A 24,218-nucleotide genomic window follows, 5' to 3' on the forward strand; every position below is an offset into this window, starting at 1 on the left:
CAACTATATGAACTCATGGCCAAGACGTGTGGGTCTGAGAGGGGGGTATTTCCAAGGTCAGGAGCTGGGGTTCTAGAGCCCCCCATCCTGACCACTTAACCTGCTGTGGGAGAGAAGGAAGCCCCCTCTCTAAGAGTCCACCTTCCCAGCTGGAATGTGGCCACGGTGACCAGTCGAGGACCCTCCAGAGCAAAAACTGTATAAAACTTGAAAAAATAACAACAGCGGTTAACACTAATTAAGCACGTACTTTATGCCAGGCCTTTGCTATGCTTTGTAGGGGATTTTATCGTTTTGATCTTCACAGTAACACAGTGAGGTAGGCATTATTATGATCCCATCTTAACCAATTTGGAAATTGAATCCAGAGAAGTCAAGTGACTTGTCAGAGGTCTCTTGGCAGGTCTGGACCCAACTCCGGGCATTCAGCCTCTAGGCTACAGGCTAGAGTCTCTTAATCACCATGCTCTAAGGCCGGATGGTATGATGGGAACATATTCCTAGGTGTCCTGGAGGCAGAAAAACGAACAGTGATGGTGAGCAAAAACTAGGTGGGAAGGTGAGTTGAGTCTGGCTGGGACAAGAAAGGAAAAGGACACTGTCACTGCTGTGGCAGCAGCGACATCTAGTGGCCACCAGTGTTACTGCCCACTGAGTTAGCCTCACAGCACTGATGCCGCCTCCAGCGTGCATCTCCTGCAGCTCAGCGGGTCCAGCCCTGATGGGCACTGTCTGTCCACATCCGATTGTCCTGTAGGGGAACCACCTCTGTTGAGCCTCCTCCCTCTGACTAGAAGGTGTTATGAGCTGTAAGAGTACAAAATGGGCATGTTTTGGGGGGCGGGGGCACTGGGTTGGGAGCCAGGACACCTGGGAGTCAGGTGCAGGATGGACGCTTCCTCTCTCAGCCTGAGGCCCCATCCGGGAAATGGAAATGATAGAGTGAAACTACGTGAAACGCACACTTAAATTACACAAATCCAACTACAAAGGATCAAAGGGAAAAAAAATCCTGCCAAAACACAATGTAATTAACCTGAAGTCAGGACAAGTTGCATCTGGTGCTGAACTAAAGAGGAAGCAATCTCTTCCAGCACCGGGGAACTGTTGGACTTCCTGGGAGGCACGGAGACAACACACACACGACTATGTGTGACTTAGAGCAACTGTGACCTGGGTCATTTCTGCCCCATGTACCTTCAGACCCAAGTCTCTGGGGAAATACAGCTCTGCCCTGGGGGGTGTGAGCATCCCCTGCTCGCCCCAACTGCCCCCCGGGTCTGTGCTGATTGTGAATCAAGGCTGGCTCTGAGCACCATCCCTGCCTCTGGGAGGACAGAGGGACACATGAGCCCCCCACATTGATGAGGAGATGGAAGTGTGCTTTTTTTCCCCCAGGTTTCACTTGAAAAAGAAGATGAGGGTCTGGCGGGACTCCTTCCTGGTGGAGAGAGGGTGAGTGCCAGGGCCTGGAGGAGCCGCCCCAGGACATTTGAGCTGAGCAGCACTCGGGCAACCCCCATCAGCCCCGTCCCAGGAAGCGCCTGGCAGCCCCACCAGCCCCACCTGATACTAAAGATCTCACTGTCGAGGGCAGGAGGGATCCCACTGCTATGATGACACCTTCCACCAGGGGCTGGGAGTCTGTGTCCACAGCCTCCTGTACACAGGGAAGCCCGTTCGCTCTTCCTGTGGTTGACATAGAACTTGCATCTGGAGGCCACCTGTGTCCTTCAGACACGTTTTGTCCTGTCTGTATAACGTCTCACGTGCTTTTTAACTTCTTGCCAACTCATGTAATTTGGGAGGAATTTTATAAAATCCCCATTTCCTTTTATTTCTTTTTTTGAATTTTTGAATTTTATTTTATTTATTTTTTTATACAGCAGGTTCTTATTAGTCATCCGTTTTATACACATCAGTGTATACATGTCAATCCCAATCTCCTAATTCATCACACACACACCCCCGCCGCTTTCCCCCCTTGGTGTCCATACGTTTGTTCTCTGCATCTGTGTCTCAATTTCTGCCCTGCAAACTGGTTCATCTGTACCATTTTTCTAGGTTCCACATATATGCGTTAATATACGATATCTGTTTTTCTCTTTCTGACTTACTTCGCTCTGTATGACAGTCTCTAGATCCATCCACGTCTCTACAAATGACCCAGTTTCGTTCCTTTTTCTGGCTGAGTAATATTCCATTGTATATATGTACCACAACTTCTTTATCCATTCGTCTGTCGATAGGCATTTAGGTTGCTTCCATGACCTTGCTATTGTAAATAGTGCTGCAATGAACATTGGGGTGCATGTGTCTTTTTGAATTATGGTTTTCTCTGGGTATATGCCCAGTAGTGGGATTGCTGGGTCGTACGGTAATTCTGTTTTTAGTTTTTTAAGGAACCTCCATACTGTTCTCCATAGTGGCTGTATCAGTTTACATTCCCACCAACAGTGCAAGAGGGTTCCCTTTCCTCCACACCCTCTCCAGCATTTGTTGTTTGTAGAAAATCCCCATTTCTTAAGTCTGTTGACAATCAGAAGATGTGGCCCGGCTGGACCTGCATCCTCCATGGTGACCCTACACCAGGGCTGAGCGGGGCCGTGCACTCCTCCGGAGCTGGGCGGCCAGCCCCACTTCCGCTCTCTGCCCCACAGCAAACTGCTCCACAAGAGGGACAGTGACAAGGTGGATGCCCCGGAGGAGAACTTTCTGCCCAAGTACCAGCGCGTGAAAGACCTGTGTCAGCGGGCCGAGTACCAGACCGCATGTGAGCAGCTGGGGCAGGTGAGGATGGTCGGCTGGTGCCCTGGGGCTGGGGCTGGGGATGGTACCCCTCCCATCCCTTCCTCCCTCCCAGTGACCACCCCGGCTAACCATGACCCAGGCCTGCTCCTCGGCCTTCAGACCAGCGGAGCCAGTGGGGCCAGTGCCCCTGCCGATGTGTGAGACACAGGGTGATGCCAGGTGGTACAGGCGACACTCAGAAAGTTCTTCCAATCCTGCTCACATTAGAGGCAAAGTCTCCTGTGGGTGCACGTGTGTCTTTAGCTGCTGTGACTCATGCCCGATCCCTCTTGAACAAAGACATAGCCAACCTCTGCACAATATTTATAAAGTTAAATAACCATTTCCATTGTATTCACTCTCCCAGAGTATCATTGTGGCTGGTTTTCCGCTTATATAGGAATAATAGGGAATTACCTTTTTAAGTAAATAAGTTTAAGTTTTAAAAATGTGAATTGATTTCAAGAGAAATATTAAGGAAATTATAATCCAAATAGTATTTAGAGGTAGCAGAAACTGGGACTGATGTTTCGGAGAGTCTGAACTAGGATCTTCTGAGGCCTGGGAGGCCAAGGTGGGCTCTGGAGAGGAGAGGGGAGGGGTGGGGGCAGAGCCTTGCAAAGAGGGACCCAAGCAGGAGGCACGGTTCGGAGGTTGCGGGGAGGGGAGGGCCGACGAGCAAGCAGGGCAGACAGGAGATGCTTCCCTGCCTCGGTCTGTGAGCTGGGACTTTGAGCTCATCCACGGTGGCACAGGCCTGAAGATGCATGCCCGTTTCACCAGTAAGAATAAGTAAAACCAGGGCCTCCACATTCCATTTCTCATTAACAGACCAAGGCTGCCAAGGCCAGGGCATGAGCTGGGTGGGTCTCACAGGCTGCATCCAGGCAGCTCTGTCTTATCACTAGACTCAGAATTAGCACCCGACTGTCCTCGTGGCTGTGCCCCCGGCCGCCCAGCATTTGTTCACAACCCCCGACCCCTCCCCATGCTCTGGAGGGCATCTTGTCTGGGAAGTACCCGTCTGTGCCACTGAGCGAGAGCTTTGGGTTACATTAGAGCAGCGTTCAGTGCTGCCTCTGTAGCCGGGCACAATTCCAGGCACTGGGGCAGCAACAGCCTCAGACTCCCTGGACAGAAAGCCCTGCCCTCCTGGAGCTGATGATCTGGGCAGATCCCCGAAGTGGTTCCGATTTCAGTGCTGAGCTACAAGAAATGAGCCGACGAGACCAAAGGGCCCTTTGTCCCCCTGGGATTCTTGTCGAATCCCCCTGCTGGCCCATCCCCCACCCTCCCTGCAGATTGAGGGTCTGGCCGTCCCAGGAAGGGGAGAGGGCAAGTATCAGCATCTTCAGAACAGATTATCTGAGCGCACTGCTTAACCCAAAGGAAAGGAGCACCGGGGGTGGGTTGGGGGCCTAGACTGGCAGCGGAGGCATCGAGCCATGGCCCCCACACTTATAGCTCTAGGTCCTCCAGGACCCCAGCCCAGCCCAGACATTCACCCGCCGGCGGATGCAGTCACGGCCCTGCTCAGCTGCCCTCCCTCCCCCAGCCCCCCAGCCCCAGTGCCACTGCCCGTCTCATGCTGCACCTTCCAGGAAGGCCCTTCCCTGCACACGAGCCATGCCCTCCGGCCCCGGAGCTGCTCTCGGAGGGGCCTCCCTGTGACTGGGCTCACCCTCACCCTCAGCCACAGCGCATCACCCTGGGTACCGTTTCTGTGCTCCTCCCACGGTGGACAGGTGTCCATCCGTGATGGAGCAGCTCGTTCCAATCACAGAGCCCGTTTGAGCCCGCGTCCAGCTAAGGCCGCTAGAGGGAGGTCTCGGGGTGGGCGGGCACGGTGGGGCAGCCGCCAGTTAGGAGAAGCGGCCGAGCGGGCTGGCCCAGGCCCGGGAGGCTGAGGCCCCGGTGTGTCTTGCAGAAGTGGCAGTGCGTGGAGGACGCCTCGGGGAAGCTGAAGCTGCACAAGTGCAAGGGCCCCGCGCGGCCCGGGGGCAGGGCCCTCTCCAACCTGGTGCCCAAGTACTACGCACAGGGCGGCGAGGCCTGCGTCTGCGACAGCGGGGATGAGCAGCTGAGCCTGTCCGGACGCCGGAAGAAGCTCTTCAAGAAGAGTACGCAGGACGGGAGGGGAGGGGATCGGATCGGAGGGGAGGGACCCGCACCGGGGCAGCCCGATTAGTTCATTCAGACAAATCCACATCCACCCCTCTTGATGCACCCATCCCAGGGGGCAGAGAGTAATAAAGAAGGAAGGTAAGCTGACTGTGTCCAGGGCCAAGAAGAGCAGGACCATAAAGTGAGGAGAGAGGGATGCGGCCCCGGGCCAGGGGGTGGGGCCCCTCTGGGACCAGAAGGAAGCCCCCGGAGGGTTTTGAGCAGAGGAGCCAGGGTCAGATCTGTGTTTTCAAAGGATCCCTCCAGCTGCACTCCAGGCACTGGACCGGTTCACTTGCAAAGTGGCACAAAATTTCGAGTCACCCAACATGCAGGCTCCCAGCTGAGGTCGAGCCAAGGTGACGCTCTGCCTTCTCCTTTCAGCCCTCGTGTCTATTTAGTGTCATGTTTGTGGTATTTCATATCTTTTTGCGGTGACTTCACTATCTAAAATGGCCCCAAGGTGGCACTGACATCCTGTGTTGGGACCCCAAGCCCAAGGCGGCTGTGATGTGCTTTATGGAGGGGAACATGTAAGTGAGAAAGCTTCGTTCAGGCACGAGTCTTCGTGCTGCTGCCGTGAGTTCAATGTCGGTGAATCAACACGTGCGTTAAATTGGGTGTCTTTATTTTTTTTTTTAATTTATTTACTTATTTATTTATTTATTTTTGGCTGCATTGGGTCTTCGTTGCTGTGTGTGGGCTTTCTCTAGTTGTGGCAAGCAGGGGCTACTCTTCGTTGCAGTGCACAGGCCTATCACTGGCCATGTGATGGCTTCTCTTGTTGCGGAGCACAGGCTCTAGGCGCATGGGCTCAGTAGTTGTGGCACGTGGGCTCAGTAGTTGTGGCGCTCAGGCTCAGTAGTTGTGGCACACGGGCTTAGTTGCTCCGCACCATGTGGGATCTTCCCAGGCCAGGGCTCAAACCCGTGTCCCTTGCATTGGCAGGCAGATTCTTAACCACTGCGCCACCAGGGAAGCCCAAATCGGGTGTCTTTAAACAGACATGACAAAGACACACATGCAGTAAGGCCCGGTACTGATGGTGGACAAGCGTGTTGTGACCCGAAGCTCGCAGGAATCTTACCCCGTATTTCCCCCAGGAGCACTGGTTCCATACTCGCTAGTTCAGCAGCAAGGTGATGCTATAGAACAGGACCACCGCGAATAACGGAATCGACTATACAGTTGACCCCGAACAACGCGGGTTTGAAATCCACAGGTCCGCTTGCACATGGATTTTCTTTAATAGTAAATACTATAGTTCTCCACTGTCTCTGGTTGGTTGAATCCACAGATGCAGAGAAACCACGGATACGGGGGGCTGACTATAAGTTATACACAGATGAACCCCACGTTGTTCAAGGGTCAACTGTACTTTGGAGGGAGGAAGAGCCCCCCATTCCAACTGGAGAAGCTGCCTTAACCTTCACCCCTCCCCCCAGCAGGGGCTGAAGAAGGACAGAAAGTTAGAAAACCAGCAAGCAGAGGAGGGGAAGGAGGAAGTCCTCTGGACCTGGCTGCAAGACTCAGCTGTCACACTGGGTAGTCATGACCCCGTTCTGAGGGTCAGCTCCCCTGGGAAGCACGCTCCCTGCCGAACGTTCAAATAAGGATGCGCCTGGGCTTTGAGGATGCTTGGCAGGTTTCTGGGTGCCAAGGGCTCGGTGTCAGTGAGATCCAGTCCCCTGGCTAGAATGTCTTGCTCCCTCACCTAATGGGAGCCAAAGCCTAATTCGAGATTTTAGTTCTGTTTTCTTTCATTGTGGTACAGTATGCATTATCTAACGTTTACCGTCTTAACCGTTTCTAACTGTAGAGTTCAGTGGCTTTAAGTACATTGACATCGTTGTGCAACCATCACCACCGTCCATCTCCAGAGCTCTCTTTATCTGGCAAAACTGAAACTCAGTACCCATTAAACAACAACTCCCCATCATCCCTCCCCTGGCAACCACCCCTCTGCTTTCTCTGAATTTGACTGTTCTAGGTACTTCATGTAAGCAGAATCATGCACCATTTGTCCTCTTGTGACTGCCTTACTTCACATGGCATAATGTCCTCAAGGTTCATCCTTGTTGTAGCCTGTGTCAGAATTCCCTTCCTTTTTCAGGCTGAATCAGATTCCCTTGTAGCCTAATTAGAGACTGGGTGTCTGGCGACAGGCTGAGGTCTCTTCCTGTCTTTGCAGAGGACACCTTCGTTACAGAGCAGGTGTGTCTCCATAACAAGCCGGCTGCTGCCTCAAGTGGTGCATCCCAACTGATGGTCCCCCATTATGATTCCTCACAAGCTGATTAGTAACTACTAAGCTAATCTTTTTTTAGCGGATAAAATGATTGGTTGAATTACACAGCTAACATCTTGCTTCAGCACATGGCACACTTGGTAATGTTTAAGTTAAGACAAGAACTTGTGACTCAGTTAAGCCTTTTTGTTTTTCCTATTAATTCTTAGAGGAGAGAAAAATGCACCTAAATAACTGAGACTCGGCTCAACCCAGGCCCTCCTGTGAGGACGGTGTGACATCACAGCCCCGTCTGATATGCCCCTCACAGCATCCTGGGAGCAAGGCGAGGGTGTTTCCTTACAGCAGACAGGAAAGATCAGCTCACACGGCCGCCTGGGGGACTTGGGCCCCGTCGCCTGGCCCAACATTCTTCCTCCTGCGCGTGCCTGCCAGCAAGATGGTCTCCGTCACTCCTTTCTGAGCAGCCAGCCTAGAGCAGGGGTTTTCAACGGGGGGCGAGTTTGCCCCCCAGGGACACTTGGCCGCGTGGTGACATTTCTGCCTGTCGTAATCGTGTGTGATGGGCAGCGGGAGGGGTGCCCCTGGCATCCCGGGAGTGGAAGCTGTGGGCGCTGCTAAGCATCCTGGGAGGTACAGGTCAGCCTCCCGCAGCCGAGATTTATCCGGCCCCAGAGTGTTGCCAGTTGTGAGGTTGAGACGCCCTGGCCCAGAGCCGCTCAGACCCCGGCTCAGCCTAACCCACTGGGGTGTGGGCTGTGGGGTGAGGATGCAGGTAGAGCAGCCAACCCAGAACAGAGGGGAGACCCAGGACCCAGGGGGAGGAGATGAGGACCCGGGGATGGGTCCACGTGGCCGGTGTTTATTCATTTCTTCTCCCAACAAATCCGCAAGCCCTGCCATATGCCAGCTGCTGAGGTTACAGAGGTGAACTTGAGAGACATGGATTGGACCTCATGGGTGAGGCCAGGTGTCAGCAAGTTAACAAAGTGGGAAGATCACTTCCCTGGGTGCAAAATGCATGGAGGAAATGAAACAGTGGTGTGACCAGGTAGAGAGGGGCGGCAGCTGTAGGATGGGTGGTCGGTTGACATTTAAACGAGAGCCAAGTATGTAGAAGGAACAGGCCATGTGACTAGCAGAGGGGAAGTGCTCTAAGTCAGGGGAAGAGGAAGCACAAAGTTCCTGTGGGTCCCACCCCAGAGAGCAGGCCACACTGCCTTGGGCTTCCCAGGCCTGGGGAGGTGGGAGGGCCCAGCTGTGACCTTGGGCGAGGATGTCACAGCTGCAGTGTCCCTAACTAGCAGAGCAGCTGCTGGATGCCAGCTTCCATGTGCTGAAATATTTAGCAGGTCTGTTTCATGTCAAAATCCAAAGAGCCCTGGAAGGTAGGTATCTCATGAGAACACAGCTGCTTGGAAATTAACTCACTTGCCTGTGCGTTGGCTCAGGGTTTGCACTCAGGCAATCAGAGTCCAGAGCCTCAGCTCTTTTTTTTTTTTTTTTAATAAATTTATTTATTTATTTTTGGCTGCATTGGGTCCTCGTTGCTGCACACGGGCTTTCTCTAGTTGCGGCGAGCGGGGACTACTCTTCATTGAGGTGTGCAGGCTTCTCATTGCGGTGGCTTCTCTTGTTGCGGAGCACGGATTCTGGGCGCACAGGCTTCAGTAGTTGTGGCACATGGGCTCAGTAGTTGTGGCTCACGGGCTCTAGAGCACAGGCTCAGTAGTTGTGGCGCACAGGCTTAGTTGCTCCGCGGCATGTGGGATCTTCCCGGACCAGGGCTCAAACCCGTGTCCCCTGCATTGGCAGGAGGATTCTTAACCACTGCGCCACCAGGGAAGCCCCCAGAGCCTCAGCTCTTGGCCACTGCGTTAGGAAGTGCCCCGTTCCCAGTACATGTGGTAGGGAGGGCATCTCCAGGACCCTGGAAACAAAGACACGTAGGGTGACAAGGAGAGCAAGTGGTGTGGCTTCAGTCCCGGAAAAGGTGTACACCAGGGCTGGCAGGCTTTTGCTGTAAAGGGCCAGATAGTAAATATTTGAGGCTGTGGGAGCTAAACAATCTTTGTGTCAAATGCGCCATTCCATCACTGTGGCAAGAAAAGAGCCAAGGACTCTGCAAATGGTTGAGAGTAACTTATGTACAAAATCAGGCAGAGGGCAGGATTGGGCCTGGAGGCCATAATTTGGGGACCCCTGGGTGCCTGGCTGGGGGGGTGGAGAACTCCAGAGCAAGCAACACAAAGGAGTGGAAAGAACCCGCTGGGCCTGCTTCCTGGCCCCCTTGGGCAGGGGTGACCTCCTCCCGCAGGGAGATCAGCTCAGTACTGTGTGCGTTTCGGGCCCGGGCACTGTGGCTTCACGGAGACTGAACTCAGGGAGGAAAAAGCCAAGGAAAAAGCTGCCCAGAGTCAGAAAAGGCCCAAGGCTTTGTCAGAGAAATGCCTCTCCTGGACCTGGACCCCCAGATCCTTTGGCGCATGAGACTTTGATACAAGGAGGAAAGGTACAAGCAACCGCCCCGGGGTCGGGGGGTTGGGGGATGTGGAGCAAGGCCAGATCCTGGAGCCCTGGCCTGGGCCATGCGGAAGAGGGAACCCCTTCCTCCCTTCTTGGGCCCCACCACCCGGCCTCCAGCCAGTCCTCGACCTTTGGTCGCCACCTGGTGGTCATTAGGAGCCCAGCAGAAACCCGGGTCGGGCCTGGCTCCAGGCCTTGCTCCGAGAACAGATGGATGTTTCAGGGCAGCGGGGTTACAGACTTGAGGCAGGCCTGGGTCAGACCTAAAATGGAAGGAGGAGCGGGGACTGTGGCCAAACAGGAAACACTCTGCCCCGTCGGAAGAGGCAGCACATCAGCTCCTGCCCCGCCATCCACGCTGCCTGTGGGCCCGGTGTAGGCGGCGCATCTCCCGTTTTCTCTTCAGAAGCTAGAAATCTGTGCTCCTCCGTGACCACCCTCCCCCAACCCCATTTTTCTGAAGTGTTAGCAACTTGATCAACTTTGTCTTTTCATATACAGAAGATACAAGAGATCTGGGCTCTGACTTGAGCCTGTGTTGAGAGGGGGAAATTTACCCCCTGCCCCTCTCGAGTTCTCTTGGCTGGTCAGATAATTAACTTGACACAAGACAGATGAACAGGAGAACAAAATTAATTCATACACACAGAGGTCTCATAGAAATGGGACCCCAGAGCGACCAAAGCAGGTTGTTTACACATCATTTTTAGACAAGGAAACAATTATTTGTGAAGATTTAAGAACAAAGGGGCCGGTACTTGGGGCAGCAGACTAATGAAGGAGTAAAGTTAGTTTATACAGCTTTCTTAGCCTTGAATTCCCTGACTCTGGTGATAAGGATGCTTTCTCTTCTCCTGGTATAGGGAAGGGACCTTCACGTGGGAGATTTATTTCCCACTTTTAGGGGGGAAAGAGGAGGGTCAGTGTTTTTTTATGTTTTCTTTGGCCACCAGCTGTTTCTTAAGTAACTTTAACTCAAAAGAACCAATATGCCATTGTGGCGCATCTTGGGGTGACCTGCTCTGAGCCTCAACCATTCCCTCCTCTAAAACTGACCAGGAAGTTTCACATTTTAAAAGGAGGGTTGGTGGCCATGGAGAGAAAAGTCAGGTTAGGAGCTGAGTGCTAAGAGCTCTGCGAAGGGAGAAAAGAACAGAGATTAGAATGAGGATGAACAAACTAAAGAACAAACCGAAGCCCCTTCTCCACCCCCATTAAACCAGTCCCCAGTCCTGGGTGTAGGTCAGTCCAATAACATGGCCGCGCTTCCCTCCACTGATGGAAAGAGTTAACCTTCTCTTTTACTAGAGGTAAGGTGGACACTCCTTGTCCCGTTCGGGTTACACAGGAGCAGTGTTTTCACCAGTGGTACACAGGCTCCTTGCTGAGCTCCTTTAAAGCTCGGTTCTGTCACTGAGCCAAGGAAGTCCAGATTTCTGGTCCACCCATATATATAGTGTGGTATTGGGCAGCTTAATCAGGGGAGCAGCTGTAATACCCCAAGTTGTACAAGGGTGGCTGGTGAGCCACCCAGGACACTTGGTGAGTTGGCAGATGTTTATACTAAAAAGGGTAGTGCCAGGGTCACCTCCAGTCTCCATGAGAGGTTTGAAGATGCCACCTGTGGAATCAAACCCCTGAGTCTGACTGCAGTACTGTCCTGGCCTGTCACCCAGGAAAGGTCCAGTGTTTGTTTTCAATGCAAAGGGAAATTTTTCACCTATTGTTTTTAGCCTGGGCGAGGGACAGCCCTTGAGCTTCTATAGAGGTTTTCCGGGGCCCCGATAACCCCCCAGAAGAAGAGACAGAGCGATGTTTTTCGGTCGTGGAGACCATTCCCTGTCATTGAACCAACTTCTGTACCGAGTCCACGGTGCGCACATTGGCAGGAACGCAGACCAGCTCAGGGGCACTTGTACCGCCTAGATGTTGACACAACCAACAGTCAGATTGATTGATTGACGTGGCCAGGCGTTGGTAAACCAGCACAACGGGGTGTTTGGTTTATGCCTGACCTGTTGACAAAGTAAAGGTTACTAAGCAAGACACAGGTTGAAAAGGAGCCCATAGTGGAGACTGTTAGAGGGGAGGTAGGCTAGATAGACAAGCACTCTCCGTTCAGCCTCCTGATAATGATAATGACTGCGGGAAAGTGGTCATTAGTAAGAGAATGTGACTGTTTGTTTGTTTAGCGTGTGAATATGTAGGGAGTCTTAAAGGGGGGGGGGATAGGTAAAAACGAAGTTTTTTAAATTTATTTTATTGAAGTATAATTGATTTACAATGTTGTGTTAATTTCTGCTGTACGGGAAAGTGATTCAGTTACACACACACACACATATATATATATATATATATATATATACATGTTTTTTCATACTCTTTTCCATTATGGTTTATCTCAGGATATTGAATATAGTTCCCTGTGTTATACAGTAGGACCTTGTTGTTTATCCATTCTGTATATAACAGTTTGCATCTACCAACCCCAAACTCCCAATCCTTCCCTCCCCCACCCCCTCTCCCCCTTGGCAACCACGAGTCTGTCCTCCATGTCTATGAGTCTGTTTCTGTTTCATAGATATGTTCATTTGTGTCGTGTTCTAGATTCCGCGTATAAGTGATATCATATGGTATTTGTCTCTTTCTGACTTACTTCGCTTAGTATGACAATCTCTAGGTCCATCCATGTTGCTGCAAATGGCATTATTTCATTCTTTTTTATGGCTGAGTAATATTCCATTGTATATATGTACCACAGTTTCTTTATCCATTCATCTGTCCATGGACATTAAGGTTGCTTCCATGTCTTAGCTATTGTAAATAGTGCTGGTGTACGTAGGGGTGCATGTATGTTTTCGAATTAGAGTTTTCCGCAGATATACACCCAGGAGTGGGATTGCAGGCGAAGTTTCTTGATCCGTGATCTTGGGAAAAGCTATCATGATGCCAGCTGCTTCCAGGCCTGGGAAGTGGCCCTGGAAATCCTTACTCTGAGGTCACCTGTGGGGACTGTCTCCCAGCTGTCTTGAGAGTGATGGTCTAGGCCAATTTGGCATGGCTTGCACGAACCCAAGAGGATTTTCCCTTTATTTTGGTGGTAACATAGGGAGTGTAGGTAGGTAGCAGTACCTCATAACGTCCTTCCCAGAGAGGTGACAATGCATGTTTTCTTCTAAAGTCCTTGATGTAAACCTGGTCTGGTCAAAAGGGATGTCAGGGTGTCAGGGAGGCCACGCCCCTTTTCCCTCTTGGCAATAAGCTTCAGGTACACTAGTCAGTTCTTGTAGGCAGCTGGTCAGAGCATCACATTATTCACTTATGTTCCCACAAGGTCCACTTAATCCAGAAATAGAAAGTTTAGAGATGCCAGTAGGCATGGGTTATCCAAGCACTATTTCAGAAGAGGTTAATCCATGTCTCCTATTGGAGTATTCCTGATCCTTATACAGGCCAAGGGCAAAGCTTCTGACCATTTAAGCCCAGTTACTTGCCAGAGCTTTTCCTAAAGTCCTTTTATATCTAGATTTTTATGTTCCACTTGCCCTGATGGTGGAGTTATGGTACAGAGTATGGAATTTTAATGAGTACCCCAGAGTTTTTGCAAGCAGATGGTTTATCTCTGCTATAAAATGAGTTCCTTGGTCTGATTCAATCCATAAAGGAATGTCAAAATTAGGAATAACCTCAGTTATTAATTTCATTACCACTGTGTGGCATCACCACATCTAGTCGGATGGCATTCAGTCCCTCCACTAACCATGTAAAAGATAACCAAACAGCAAGAATAGCCTAAAGCTGGGGGCGAATCTATAAGATCTGTTTGGAGTGCCACAAAGGGCAGTGTGGGCCTGGTAAGACTTCCTAGGGCACACCGATTTCTCCCAGAAGTTAGGTGCAATTCACTAGTAGTGCACTGGGAAATAATTTGGTCAGAAATTCCATGGCTGCCAGGGCAAAACCACTCTCCTGTCTGCACAGTACATCTCATTTGATGGGAGGTAAGCTCAAGCCACAAGGTCAAAGGAAAAGGAGCTACCTGAAGTACACGTGGCCCAATGTCTAATTTATCTGATCATTGTTTCGTACCTTTTTTGTGTCCATTTGTCCTTTTTAGATTGTGGGGCATTTGCCTGATAGTTAATATCAGTCAGGGATAAAGGCAGGTTTAAAAATTGGGTGGAGGAAGGATAAAGGGGGCATTTTGAGCTGCAATTTTAGCAGCTTTTTCCACCCTATCATTTCCTAAAGATAAAGTATCAGTCTCCTGAGCAGTGAACAACAGCAGCGTTAGAAGCGAGGTGACTAGATTATAACAGGGCAGCAATTATATACCCGTTAGCACTAGGAGAACCTGCAGAAGTCAGGAATCCACGGGATCTCCAAATCGTACCAACACCATGGCAGACTCCAAAAGCATCTTTGGAGTCTGTGTAAATGGTGGCAGTTTCCCCTTTGCTCGTGTGCGTGCTCCAGGAAGAGCGATGAGTTCAGCCGCGTGGGCTGGTCTCACAGTGGGCACAGAATATGCCTCAAGTGGTTCACGTGGGGAGCCACAGCATAACCAGTTATTATGTTTCCCTGGAAACTTCGTTTACTGGAGCCATCACAAAATCGAAGTAAGTCTGGGTTGTCTAAAGGGATGTCTGAGAGAGCATCTCGTGGCTTTGAGACCGTTCCTGTAGTTGCGAGGCACTCGTGTGGTGTGGAGTGGGGCTCTCCACCATCAGGGAGGGGGGTAAAGGAGCCAGATTTAGAGTATTAATGATGGACGGTGATGGGTAGGTTAAGAGCTGCTCACAGGTGGTCTCTCGCCACGCAGAGAAGTGCTGCATCCTGTGAACTTGTAACATAGCAGACACAGCATGGGAAACAGAGGTGACTGGGGGAGCCTATGGTTAGAGCACTGGCTTTGTAGTCAGCATGGCCACGTACATAAGGGGGGCGTACCTGGTGCCGTAGAGTCTAACTGACATGAGAAATACGCTGTAGGACTTAACTGAGGCAAAAGGCTGTCCTAGAATGCCAACAGTAATCCCATCATTTTCATGGCCATGTAGATGAAAAGGTTTATCACGATCAGGTAAGCCAAGAACCAGAGGTGTGGACAGAACTAATGTAAGGCTTCGTAGGGGAGCAGAATTTGCTACCCTAAAATACATCTCTTTGGCATATTATCTTGAGCTGGTTATTTTCTAGGAAACAGCAGACACAGGGGAAACTGAAAACCTAGTGGGAGTTGCCCTTTTGCAAGAAACACTGACGTCTGTAAGGGAAATCTCCATTTGTAACGCTGTCTCCCTCTCTGTCCCTGGAAGAGGAGGTTGACCAAATCTCTGGAAACTCTTCTCCGCGGAGAGGGCCAGGGCTTAAATCTGTGTCACAGTCACCCTTGTTTACTGTGCTTTTCCTGGTCGCCTTCCCTGACTGGATCTCCCACCCTCTACATCCTCTTTCGTCTTTGGCTGAGGGTGTGTTTCAGGTGAGGGCTTCCAGGTTTTTCCGGGTTTCTCCCATGGATACGTTATTAAACTTTTTTTGATTTTCTCCTGTTAACCTGTCTCAAGTCAACTTAATTCTTAGACCAGCCAGAAGAACCTAGAAGGGTAGAAGGAAAACTTCTCCCCGACGGCTATGCCAGTCCTTGTTACCGGTCTCCCTTGAGAGGTAAATGCAGAGAAGGTGTGCGTCAGGTGCATGGGATTGAAGAGGAATCTGAGCAGAGCTCAGTTACCTTAACCAGGCTGGGTCAGCAGGAGTCGAAGTGAGGGTAACAGCTGGGTTAGGGACCACAGGGTGCCCGGGAATTACAAGAGTTTATGGCTCTTAGGGCTTGTGCAAATCGAGAGATTTGATTCCCGTCTGGGCCAAATTTACCTTCTTTCATTACAAATTTACCTACTTTCATTTGGAGTGTGACAGGGTGAGGAAGTAAAAACAAGCACACCCAGCTCTACGAGAGTCTATCATAGGGTTAATTCCTCGCTTTGTATCTCTTTGCAGAGAAGGGACCTGTTTATTTTTCTTCCAGGTCATGCATACAGGCTCAGCACTTAGTAGCAATCCAACTTCCTTGGCATGTGTGGCCCAGGGACTAATTGGGACATCTGTTAAAGACTCACCCTCTTCAGAGGAATTTAAATCAGGACGAGTTTCTAATAAGGAAAGTAGGAGATTTGGGGCTTGGTCTGAGGGCAAGGAAATAAAAACGCCCTTCTCATTACATTGTAGAGTAGCATTAAATTTACGTAACAAATCTCTATCAAGAAGGTTTGCTGGTGAGCAGTTGGAAATTAGATATGATGGGTGTTAAGAGGCCCTAAAAGATATTAGGGTGGGCTGAGATGTGGGTAATGTAGTAGGTTGTCCAGAGACTCTGACTGCTTGGATAGAATCAGCAGTGACAGGTTGAGATAAATCCTCTGAGCGATGGTAGAGAAAGGCACACTGGTGTCAATTAAGAAATCCAGTTCCCGATCCTCTATTTTAAGTAGCCTCTGGGGTGCAACTGAGGATTGGCTGACCCTGTCATTTGAGAAGGAATTGTCCCTCAGAAGGAGAAGAATGAACTTTCTGGGCATGCTGGGGCCTAGGGGGATTGTTTCTTAAACTTTCCTTTCTCTTGAGTGTAGGACAAATTTCTCTTCCATTGTCCTGATTTCTTATAATATCTGCAGTTGTCTGGAGGCAAACAGGAAGAGCTCTGAGTGAGCCTGGAGTTACTCTCAGAGTCATGCTTTTGTTTTCTTTTTTTTATTGAAGTATAATTTACAATGTTGTGTTAGCGTCTGGTGTACAGCATAGTGATTCAGTTTTATACATATATTCTATTTAGTTCCCTGTGCTATATAGTAAGACCGTGTTATTTATCTGTTTTATATATAGTAGTGTGTTTCTGCTAATCCCAAACTCCTAATTTATCCCTCCCCCACCCCCTTTCCCCTTTGGTAACCATAAGTTTGTTTTCTCTGTCTGTGAGTCTGTTTTGTAAATAAGTTCATTTGTGTCATATTTTAGATTCCACATATAAGTGATATCGTGTGGTATTTGTCTTTGTCTGACTTACTTCACTTAGTATGATAATTTCTAGGTCTATCCATGTTGCTGCAAATGGCATTATTTCATTCTTTTTATGGGTGAATGTTATTCCATTGTATATATATACCACATCTTCTTTATCCATTCCTCTGCCAGTGGACATTTACGTTGCTTCCATGTCTTGGCTATTGTAAATAGTGCTGCTATGAACATAGGTGTGCACGTATCTTCTCGAATTATAGTTTTGTCTGGGTATATGCCCAGGAGTGAGATTACTGAATGATATGGCAACTCTATTTTTAGTTTTTTAAGGAACCTCCATAATGTTTTCCGTAGTGGCTGCACCAATTTACATTCCCACCAACGGTGTAGGAGGGTTCCCTTTTCTCCACACCCTCTCGAGCATTTGTTATTTGCAGACTTTTTTTTTTTTTTTAAACTACACTTGCCATTCATCTTCTTTTTAATTTAATTTTTTTTTTTATTTTATGGCTGTGTTGGGTCTTCGTTTCTGTGCGAGGGACTTCCCTAGTTGCGGCGAGCAGGGGCCACTCTTCATCGCAGTGCGCGGGCCTCTCACCATCGCGGCCTCTCTTGTTGCGGAGCACAGGCTCCAGACGCGCAGGCTCAGTAATTGTGGCTCACGGGCCCAGTTGCTCCGCGGCATGTGGAATCTTCCCAGACCAGGGCTCGAACCCGTGTCCCCTGCATTGGCAGGCAGATTCTCAACCACTGCGCCACCAGGGAAGCCCTGCAGACTTTTTAATGATGGCCATTCTGACTGGTGTGAGGTGGTACTCATTGTAGTTCTGATTTGCAGTTCTCTAATAATTAGGGATATTGAGCATCTTTTCATGTGCCTATTGGCCATCTGTATGTTTTCTTTGGAGAAATGTCTATTTAGGTCTTCTGCCCATTTTTCAATCGGGTTGTTTGGTTTTTTGTCACTGAGTTGTATGAGCTGTTTGTATATTTTGGAAATTAATCCCTTGTCAGTAGCATCGTTTGCAAATATTTTCTCCCAGTCCCTAGGTTGTCTTTTTGTTTTGTTTATGGTTTCCTTTGCTGTGCAAAAGCTTATACGTTTGATTAGGTCCCATTTATTTATTTTTGCTTTCATTTCTATTGCCTTGGGAGACTGACCTAAGACAACCTTGGTACGATTTGTCAGAGAATGTTTTGCCTGTGTTCTCTTCTAGGAGTTTTATGGTATCATGTCTTATATTTAAGTCTTAATTAAGCCGTTTCGAATTTATTTTTGTGGATGGTGAGAGGGTGTTGATTTACAAGCAGCCGTCCAGCTTTCCCAACACCACTTGCTAAAGAGACTGTCTTTTCTCCATTGTATACTCTTGCCTCCTTTGTTGAAGATTCATTGACCGTAGGTGTGATGCTTTTGTTTTCCTAAAGGTTCAAATTGCAAAGCAAGAATTGTCGCTTTTAATTCTTTTTTCTGCATTCCTGGAAACTATTTGCGAAGAATCAAGCTCCAGCCTCCATTATTACAATTAGCGGTGGCCTAGACCAACCAACCACACTATTGTGAATTTGCTTTCTGATATCAGGGAGACAATTTCCCATTAGAGCAGATATGAAGAGATTCCCGTGCACTGGGGCTTCCAAGTTAAAGGCAGTGTGCCTTTGAAAAGTTTGCATGAAATGTTCAAAAAGGCTTTGGGATGCTTTCCTCCCGAGTACAGAATTCAACCTTAAACTAATTAACTTTAAGAGGAAAGGCCTCAAATATCGCTCCTGTCAAATCTTGACTGTCAGCCTCCAGCTGAGCCTCTTCCTGGTCATTTGCAGGCCTAGGAGAGGTTCCCGCATTCAGGGGGTAAGAGGTGGAGTCAGAGTGTTTTTTAATATCATTTTTTTCCCCACCAGCTGTGTTTCAAAGAACTTTAATTCAAAATAATCAATATGCCATTGTGGCATCTTGGGGTGGCCTGCTCTGAGCCCCAACACCTGCACGCCCTCAGTTCTCCATAGGTGACTTAGAGCTTAGAAAAAAACACCTCTCAGCCCCACCTCACTGCCCACCCTGTGGAGAGCATCCAACTCACTGCTGGGGAAATAGACTCGGAGAAGATCAGTGACCTCCCCAAGCCCCCCCTCCCTTTTCTGTCTGGGAGAATGTGCTGCTTGGCTCTTTTTTCCCCAGTTCAAATTAATGGGTTTTTTAATCTTGTTTTGTGGGGTTTTACTGCTGTGTAATTAACATATTACATTAGTTTCAGGTGTACAACATTGTGATTCGATATTTGTATATATTGCAAAATGATCACGCCAACAAGTCCACTTAACATAGTTACAAAAATTTTTTTTCTGGTGATGAGAAGTATTAAGACCTATTCTCTCAGCAACTTTCAAATATGCAATACGGTATTATTATTAACTATAGCCACCATGCTGTACATTACATCCCCAGGACTGACTGACTTTGTAACTGGAAGTTTGTACCTTTTGACCCCCTTTGCCCATTTCGCCCACCATTCCTACCCCCCACCCCCCCCCATTTGGCAACCACTAATCTGTTCTCTATGAGCTTGGTTGGTTGGTTGGGTTTAGATTCCACAGATAAGTGAGATCATATGCTATTAATCGTTCTCTGACTTATTTTGCTTAGCATAATCCCCTCAAGGTCCACCTCTGTGGTCGCAAACAGCGAGATTTCCTTCTATTTGATGGCTGAGTAATATTCCAGTGTGTGTGTGTATGTGCCACATCTTCTGTATCCATTCATCCATCAGTGGACACTTAGGTTATTTCCATATCTTGGCTATTGTAAATAATGCAGTGAACATGGGGGTGCAGATGTCTTTGAGTTAGTGTTTTTGTTTTCTTCAGATAAATATCCAGAAGTGGAATTGCTGGATCATACGGTTTTCTATCTTTAACTTTTTGAGGAACTTCCATACTGTTTTCCAAAGTGGCTGCAACAATTTACATTCCCACCAACAGTGCACAATTGCTCCCTTTTCTCCACATCCTCGCCAACATTTGTTATTTCGTATTTTTTTGATAATAGCCATTCTGACGGGTGTGAGATGGTATCTCACTGTGGTTTTGATTTGCATTTCCCTGATGATTAGTGATGTGGAGCAGCTTTTCATGTACCTGTTGGCCATCTGTATGTCTTCTTTGGAAAAGTGTCTATTCTGATCCTCTGCCTGTTTTTCAATTGATTGTTTAGGGGTTTTGCTATTCAATTATATGAGTCTTTATATTTTGGATATTAATGGCTTATCAGTTTTTATCATAAATGGATGTTGAATTTCATAAAATGCTTTTTCTGCATATATTGAGATGACCATATGATTTTTATCCTTCATTTGTTAATGTGGTATATCCCATTGATTTGCAGATAGTAAACCATCCTTGCATCCCTGGAATAAATCCCAGTTGATTATGGTATATGATCCTTTTAATGTATTGTTCTATTTGGTTTGCTAATATTTTGTTGAGGATTTTTGCGTCTATGTTCATCAGAGATAACTAGCCTGTACTTTTCTTGTGGCATCCTTGTGTGGTTTTGGTATCAGAGTAATACTGGCCTTGTAAAAATAAGTTTGGAAGTGTTCCCTCCTTTGCTATTTTTGGAAGCATTTGAGAAGGATTGGTATTCATTCTTCTTTAAATGTTCGGTGGAATTCACCAGTGAAGCTGTCTGGTCCTAGACTTTTTGTTTGTTGGAAGGTTTCTGATTACTGCCAGCCCAGCCACCCCTCTGACCCCACAGAGTACAAGGCCAGCTACGTCCGGAATCGCTCCATCCGCTCAGTGGCCGTCGAGGGGCACCACGTCGGCCTGGACGACTGGTCCCAGCCCCGCAACCTCACCAAGCGGCACTGGCCAGGCGCCCCTGAGGACCAAGACGACAGGGACGGCGGGGACTTCAGTGGCACCGGGGGCCTTCTGGACTACTCAGCCCCCAACCCCATTAAAGTCACACATCGGTGAGAGTCTAGGGTGGGGGTCGGGAGGGGGGGCTGGACCTTGGCAGGGGCGCCCACACCTCTCGGGCCCCTGCCTGGGCCCCTTCAACGCCCCGAGGGCCCCACGTGACCCCTTCTCTCAAACAGGTGCTACATCCTGGAGAACGACACGGTCCAGTGCGACCTGGACCTGTACAAGTCCCTGCAGGCCTGGAAGGACCACAAGCTGCACATTGACCACGAGGTGACGGGAGTCTGGGCCAGGAGGGTTCTCACGACCCCGAGCTCGGCGGGGCCACCAGCCACAGCCAGAGGCAGGGAAGCCAGGCCCAGGGGAGGGAGGCCCCGCGGAATCCTTCACCAGGGCCAGCAGTGTCGGTCCTGGCCTCAGACAGACAGCTCCTGCCGGATTAGGGTGGGGGGAACAGCACAGCCACGTCGTACCCCTTTGTGATCTACAAGATGCTCACACCACACTCAGCCCAACAGGCCTCGGGGGAGACCTTGAAGTCCCCCATGGGCTCAGCTGGTTCTCGGGCAGGACAAGACAGGAGAATGACCCATAGTTCCTTCAGCAGGTGGAACCAAGGACCCCCCCCCCCTCAGCATCCACAGACGCGCACAGTGGCTGGGAGGCCCCGCCAGGCCAGCCCTGCTGACCCAGCCCCCCCAGAGGCTCACGGCCTCCTCTCCTGCTCCCTCCCTCAGATCGAGACCCTGCAGAACAAAATTAAGAACCTGAGGGAAGTCCGAGGTCACCTGAAGAAAAAGCGGCCAGAAGAATGTGACTGTCACAAAATCAGGTGAGGAGGTAGCAGAAAGCCCGCGGGAAGGCCCCGAGTGCTCTTGGGGGATCACTCCTAGGGATACAGCATCCCCTCCTCTGTGACTCCTTTCATTATTTTTATATCCCTGTCTCCTTGCTTAGGGTAAACATAATTAGTAATAATTCACATCCCCGTTGTCAGCCACTGGGCAGAAAGCACCGCCCCTCGGGTACCAGCCAGATGCCCAGATTCATGCACTGCTGACAGGCAGGCCCTTGACTGTGGAGCCGGTTCCCAGGAGGGAAAAGTGCCTCTGCTGACTGCCCTTCTGGGAACAGCCCACGTGGCCCAAGGCCCACGTTACCAGCTCAGGGAACCCCCAGCCCAAGGGTCTGAACTCGCGAGCAGCGCCGTCCAACAGAACCTCTCTGGTGATGGAAGCAGCTGTATCTGTGCTGCCCCATATGGTGGCCACCAACCAACCACATGTGGCTACTGAGCTCTGAACTGCGGCCACTGGAGCTGAGGAACCGAATTGGTAGTTTAATTAAAATTGAAATAGCCACATGTGGTTAGTGGCTACTGTAGTCACTGCTGCCTTTCCAGAAAGGGCTTACAAAATATGGGTTCCCCCAGGGCTGGCCCTGACCAAGCGTGAGGTGGGCGGGGGCGGGGGGCAACCCGCCTGGAGATGCTGAGGCTAAAACCACGCAGAGCCAGGCCCAGCCTCCAGACTTGGCTAACTCGCCTCTACCCCGACCTTCTATGTGTGGCTGAGGCCTTCAGCGGGGGGCTCCCAGGTCACGTATGGAGGAAGGAGCTGAGCAGGCAGGGAGCTGCCACGCAGGGCTAGTACCTCCCCAGCCCCGCCCCAGGAGGAGAAACAGGGATCCCAGAGAAGCGCAGTTCGCAGCCACCCCCACGGTGTGGCGCTGTGCATAGTGTCTGAAAGCCAGGCTGGGGGTCTGTTGCAGTTACCACGCCCAGCACAAAGGCCGCCTCAAGCACAAAGGCTCCAGCCTGCATCCGTTCAGGTAAGGGCAGAGGCGGCCCTCCCTTAAGCCAAAACAAATGAGGACAAGCCAAGTCCTGGCCTTTCCCTGGGAGGCGCAGCAGTCCCTGCAGAGGCCCGACTGCCAGATCAACAACGAGCAGGGGTCCGGGTGCCCCTCTGTGGCCGGAGCGGGTTACTGCAGGGCAGGGCAGGGCAGGGCAGGGCAGGGCAGGGCACAGGCCCCAGGGACGGGTGTGAGCAGGAGGCCCCACACACCCTAACCCTGTGCTGCCTCGGGAGCTAACGTCGGATGACAGGAGCCAAGGACCTGGGCAAGGGGCCTTCCCTTTGGGAACCCTCCAGGGCCACGACCCTGGCTCCCTGGGCAGGAAGAGGCTCCAGGGTGGGGCCGGGGCAGGTGTGAGGGGTGCGGCCCTGTGTGCCCCTAGGAAGGGCTTGCAGGAGAAGGACAAGGTGTGGCTGTTGCGGGAGCAGAAGCGCAAGAAGAAACTCCGCAAGCTGCTCAGGCGCCTGCGGAACAACGACACGTGCAGCATGCCCGGCCTCACGTGCTTCACCCACGACAACCAGCACTGGCAGACGGCGCCCCTCTGGACGCGTGAGCCAGCCGGGCCCAGGGCGGGGGCTCCTCCCGGGGGTCCCAGCGCCCCCCAGCTTGTGAGCGCTTCCTGGCCAGACCCTGAGGGTCTTTCGGGAACAGGTCCCCCAGCAACCTCAGGGGTCAAGTGCTCCGGCAGGAAGGGGCTGGGGGCTGGCAGCCAGGGCCTCCTCGGCTCAGGGCGTGCTCTCTCCCCTGGCAGTGGGGCCCTTCTGCGCCTGCACCAGCGCCAACAACAACACGTACTGGTGCATGAGGACCATCAATGAGACCCACAACTTCCTCTTCTGTGAATTTGCAACCGGCTTCCTGGAGTACTTTGATCTCAACACAGACCCCTACCAGGTACGAGCAACACAGGCTGGAGAAATGGGGCCCCTGCCAGGTAGCCCCCCACCCCAGGAAGTGATAACCGGTTTTTCAAGTCCCACTGAGTCCCTAAGACAGCAGAAGTGAGCTGAAGCCACCAGGAAGGCTGGGACTCTGTGTGCCATCCGCCTTTCCTGCCTCCGTCTTCCTGCGTCCGGGTACAGCCTCTTCCCTCCAACTTACGCACCTGGCACGGTTCCAGCAGGCTTTGTGGGATCTTGGGAAGACGCCTAGAACTTTGGAGGCTCAGGGGTCCTTAGGGTCAGGCCAAACCCTACAGATGATAGGCCGGTAACTAACACTCAGGCAGCCCTTACTCCGCGCTTCCCCTGTATTAACCCAACTGAACACATGCGGGACTGAAGCGGCCACGGGGCCTGGTGACTGGAACGTGCGTGTCCCTTCTGAAACAGATGGTCACGACCCACCTTCAGCACTAGAGCTGCTCAGTAGCATGGCCTTGGCATTGCCCAGTCTTCCATGTTTCAAGAAAAGCCTGAAAGTAATCTTTTACATGATTTGTAAGTGCAAGCAACTCGATTGTCTTGTTTTGCTCTAATTACCATACAGGCCACCAGTCTTTCTCCTTTGATAGGTCATCCCTGTATTTTACAAAAGGGGGTGACAGAGCTGGTAGGTTAGTGGGTCACCAGCGATTCCCGGACCAGGTAAGGACAAGGTCACTCACCCAGCCCTTCGCCAGATGGCTGCTTTTCCATCAAGAGGACCTGAGGGGCTGTGAAGGAAGGCTGCTTAAAAATACAGGGCT

The 24,218-nt window shown here is 50.6% G+C and overlaps 1 protein-coding gene across 6 annotated transcripts in view; it reads left to right on the top strand.

Annotated features, from left to right (window-relative positions):
* SULF2 (sulfatase 2) overlaps positions 1-24,218 on the top strand; it is a 148,638-nt gene that overhangs the window by 121,051 nt on the left and 3,369 nt on the right. For all 6 annotated transcript variants that reach the window (XM_036825484.1, XM_036825481.1, XM_036825482.1 and 3 more), the window contains 9 exons: positions 1,399-1,455; positions 2,661-2,790; positions 4,718-4,910; positions 20,505-20,721; positions 20,848-20,944; positions 21,409-21,503; positions 22,442-22,501; positions 22,911-23,080; positions 23,283-23,425. In XM_036825484.1, coding sequence (XP_036681379.1) covers positions 1,399-1,455; positions 2,661-2,790; positions 4,718-4,910; positions 20,505-20,721; positions 20,848-20,944; positions 21,409-21,503; positions 22,442-22,501; positions 22,911-23,080; positions 23,283-23,425 — 1,162 coding nt within the window. The remainder of the gene's footprint in view (positions 1-1,398; positions 1,456-2,660; positions 2,791-4,717; positions 4,911-20,504; positions 20,722-20,847; positions 20,945-21,408; positions 21,504-22,441; positions 22,502-22,910; positions 23,081-23,282; positions 23,426-24,218) is intronic.

Source organism: Balaenoptera musculus, chromosome 15 (genome assembly GCF_009873245.2).
Source record: "Balaenoptera musculus isolate JJ_BM4_2016_0621 chromosome 15, mBalMus1.pri.v3, whole genome shotgun sequence".
Classification (NCBI taxonomy): Eukaryota; Metazoa; Chordata; class Mammalia; order Artiodactyla; family Balaenopteridae; genus Balaenoptera; species Balaenoptera musculus.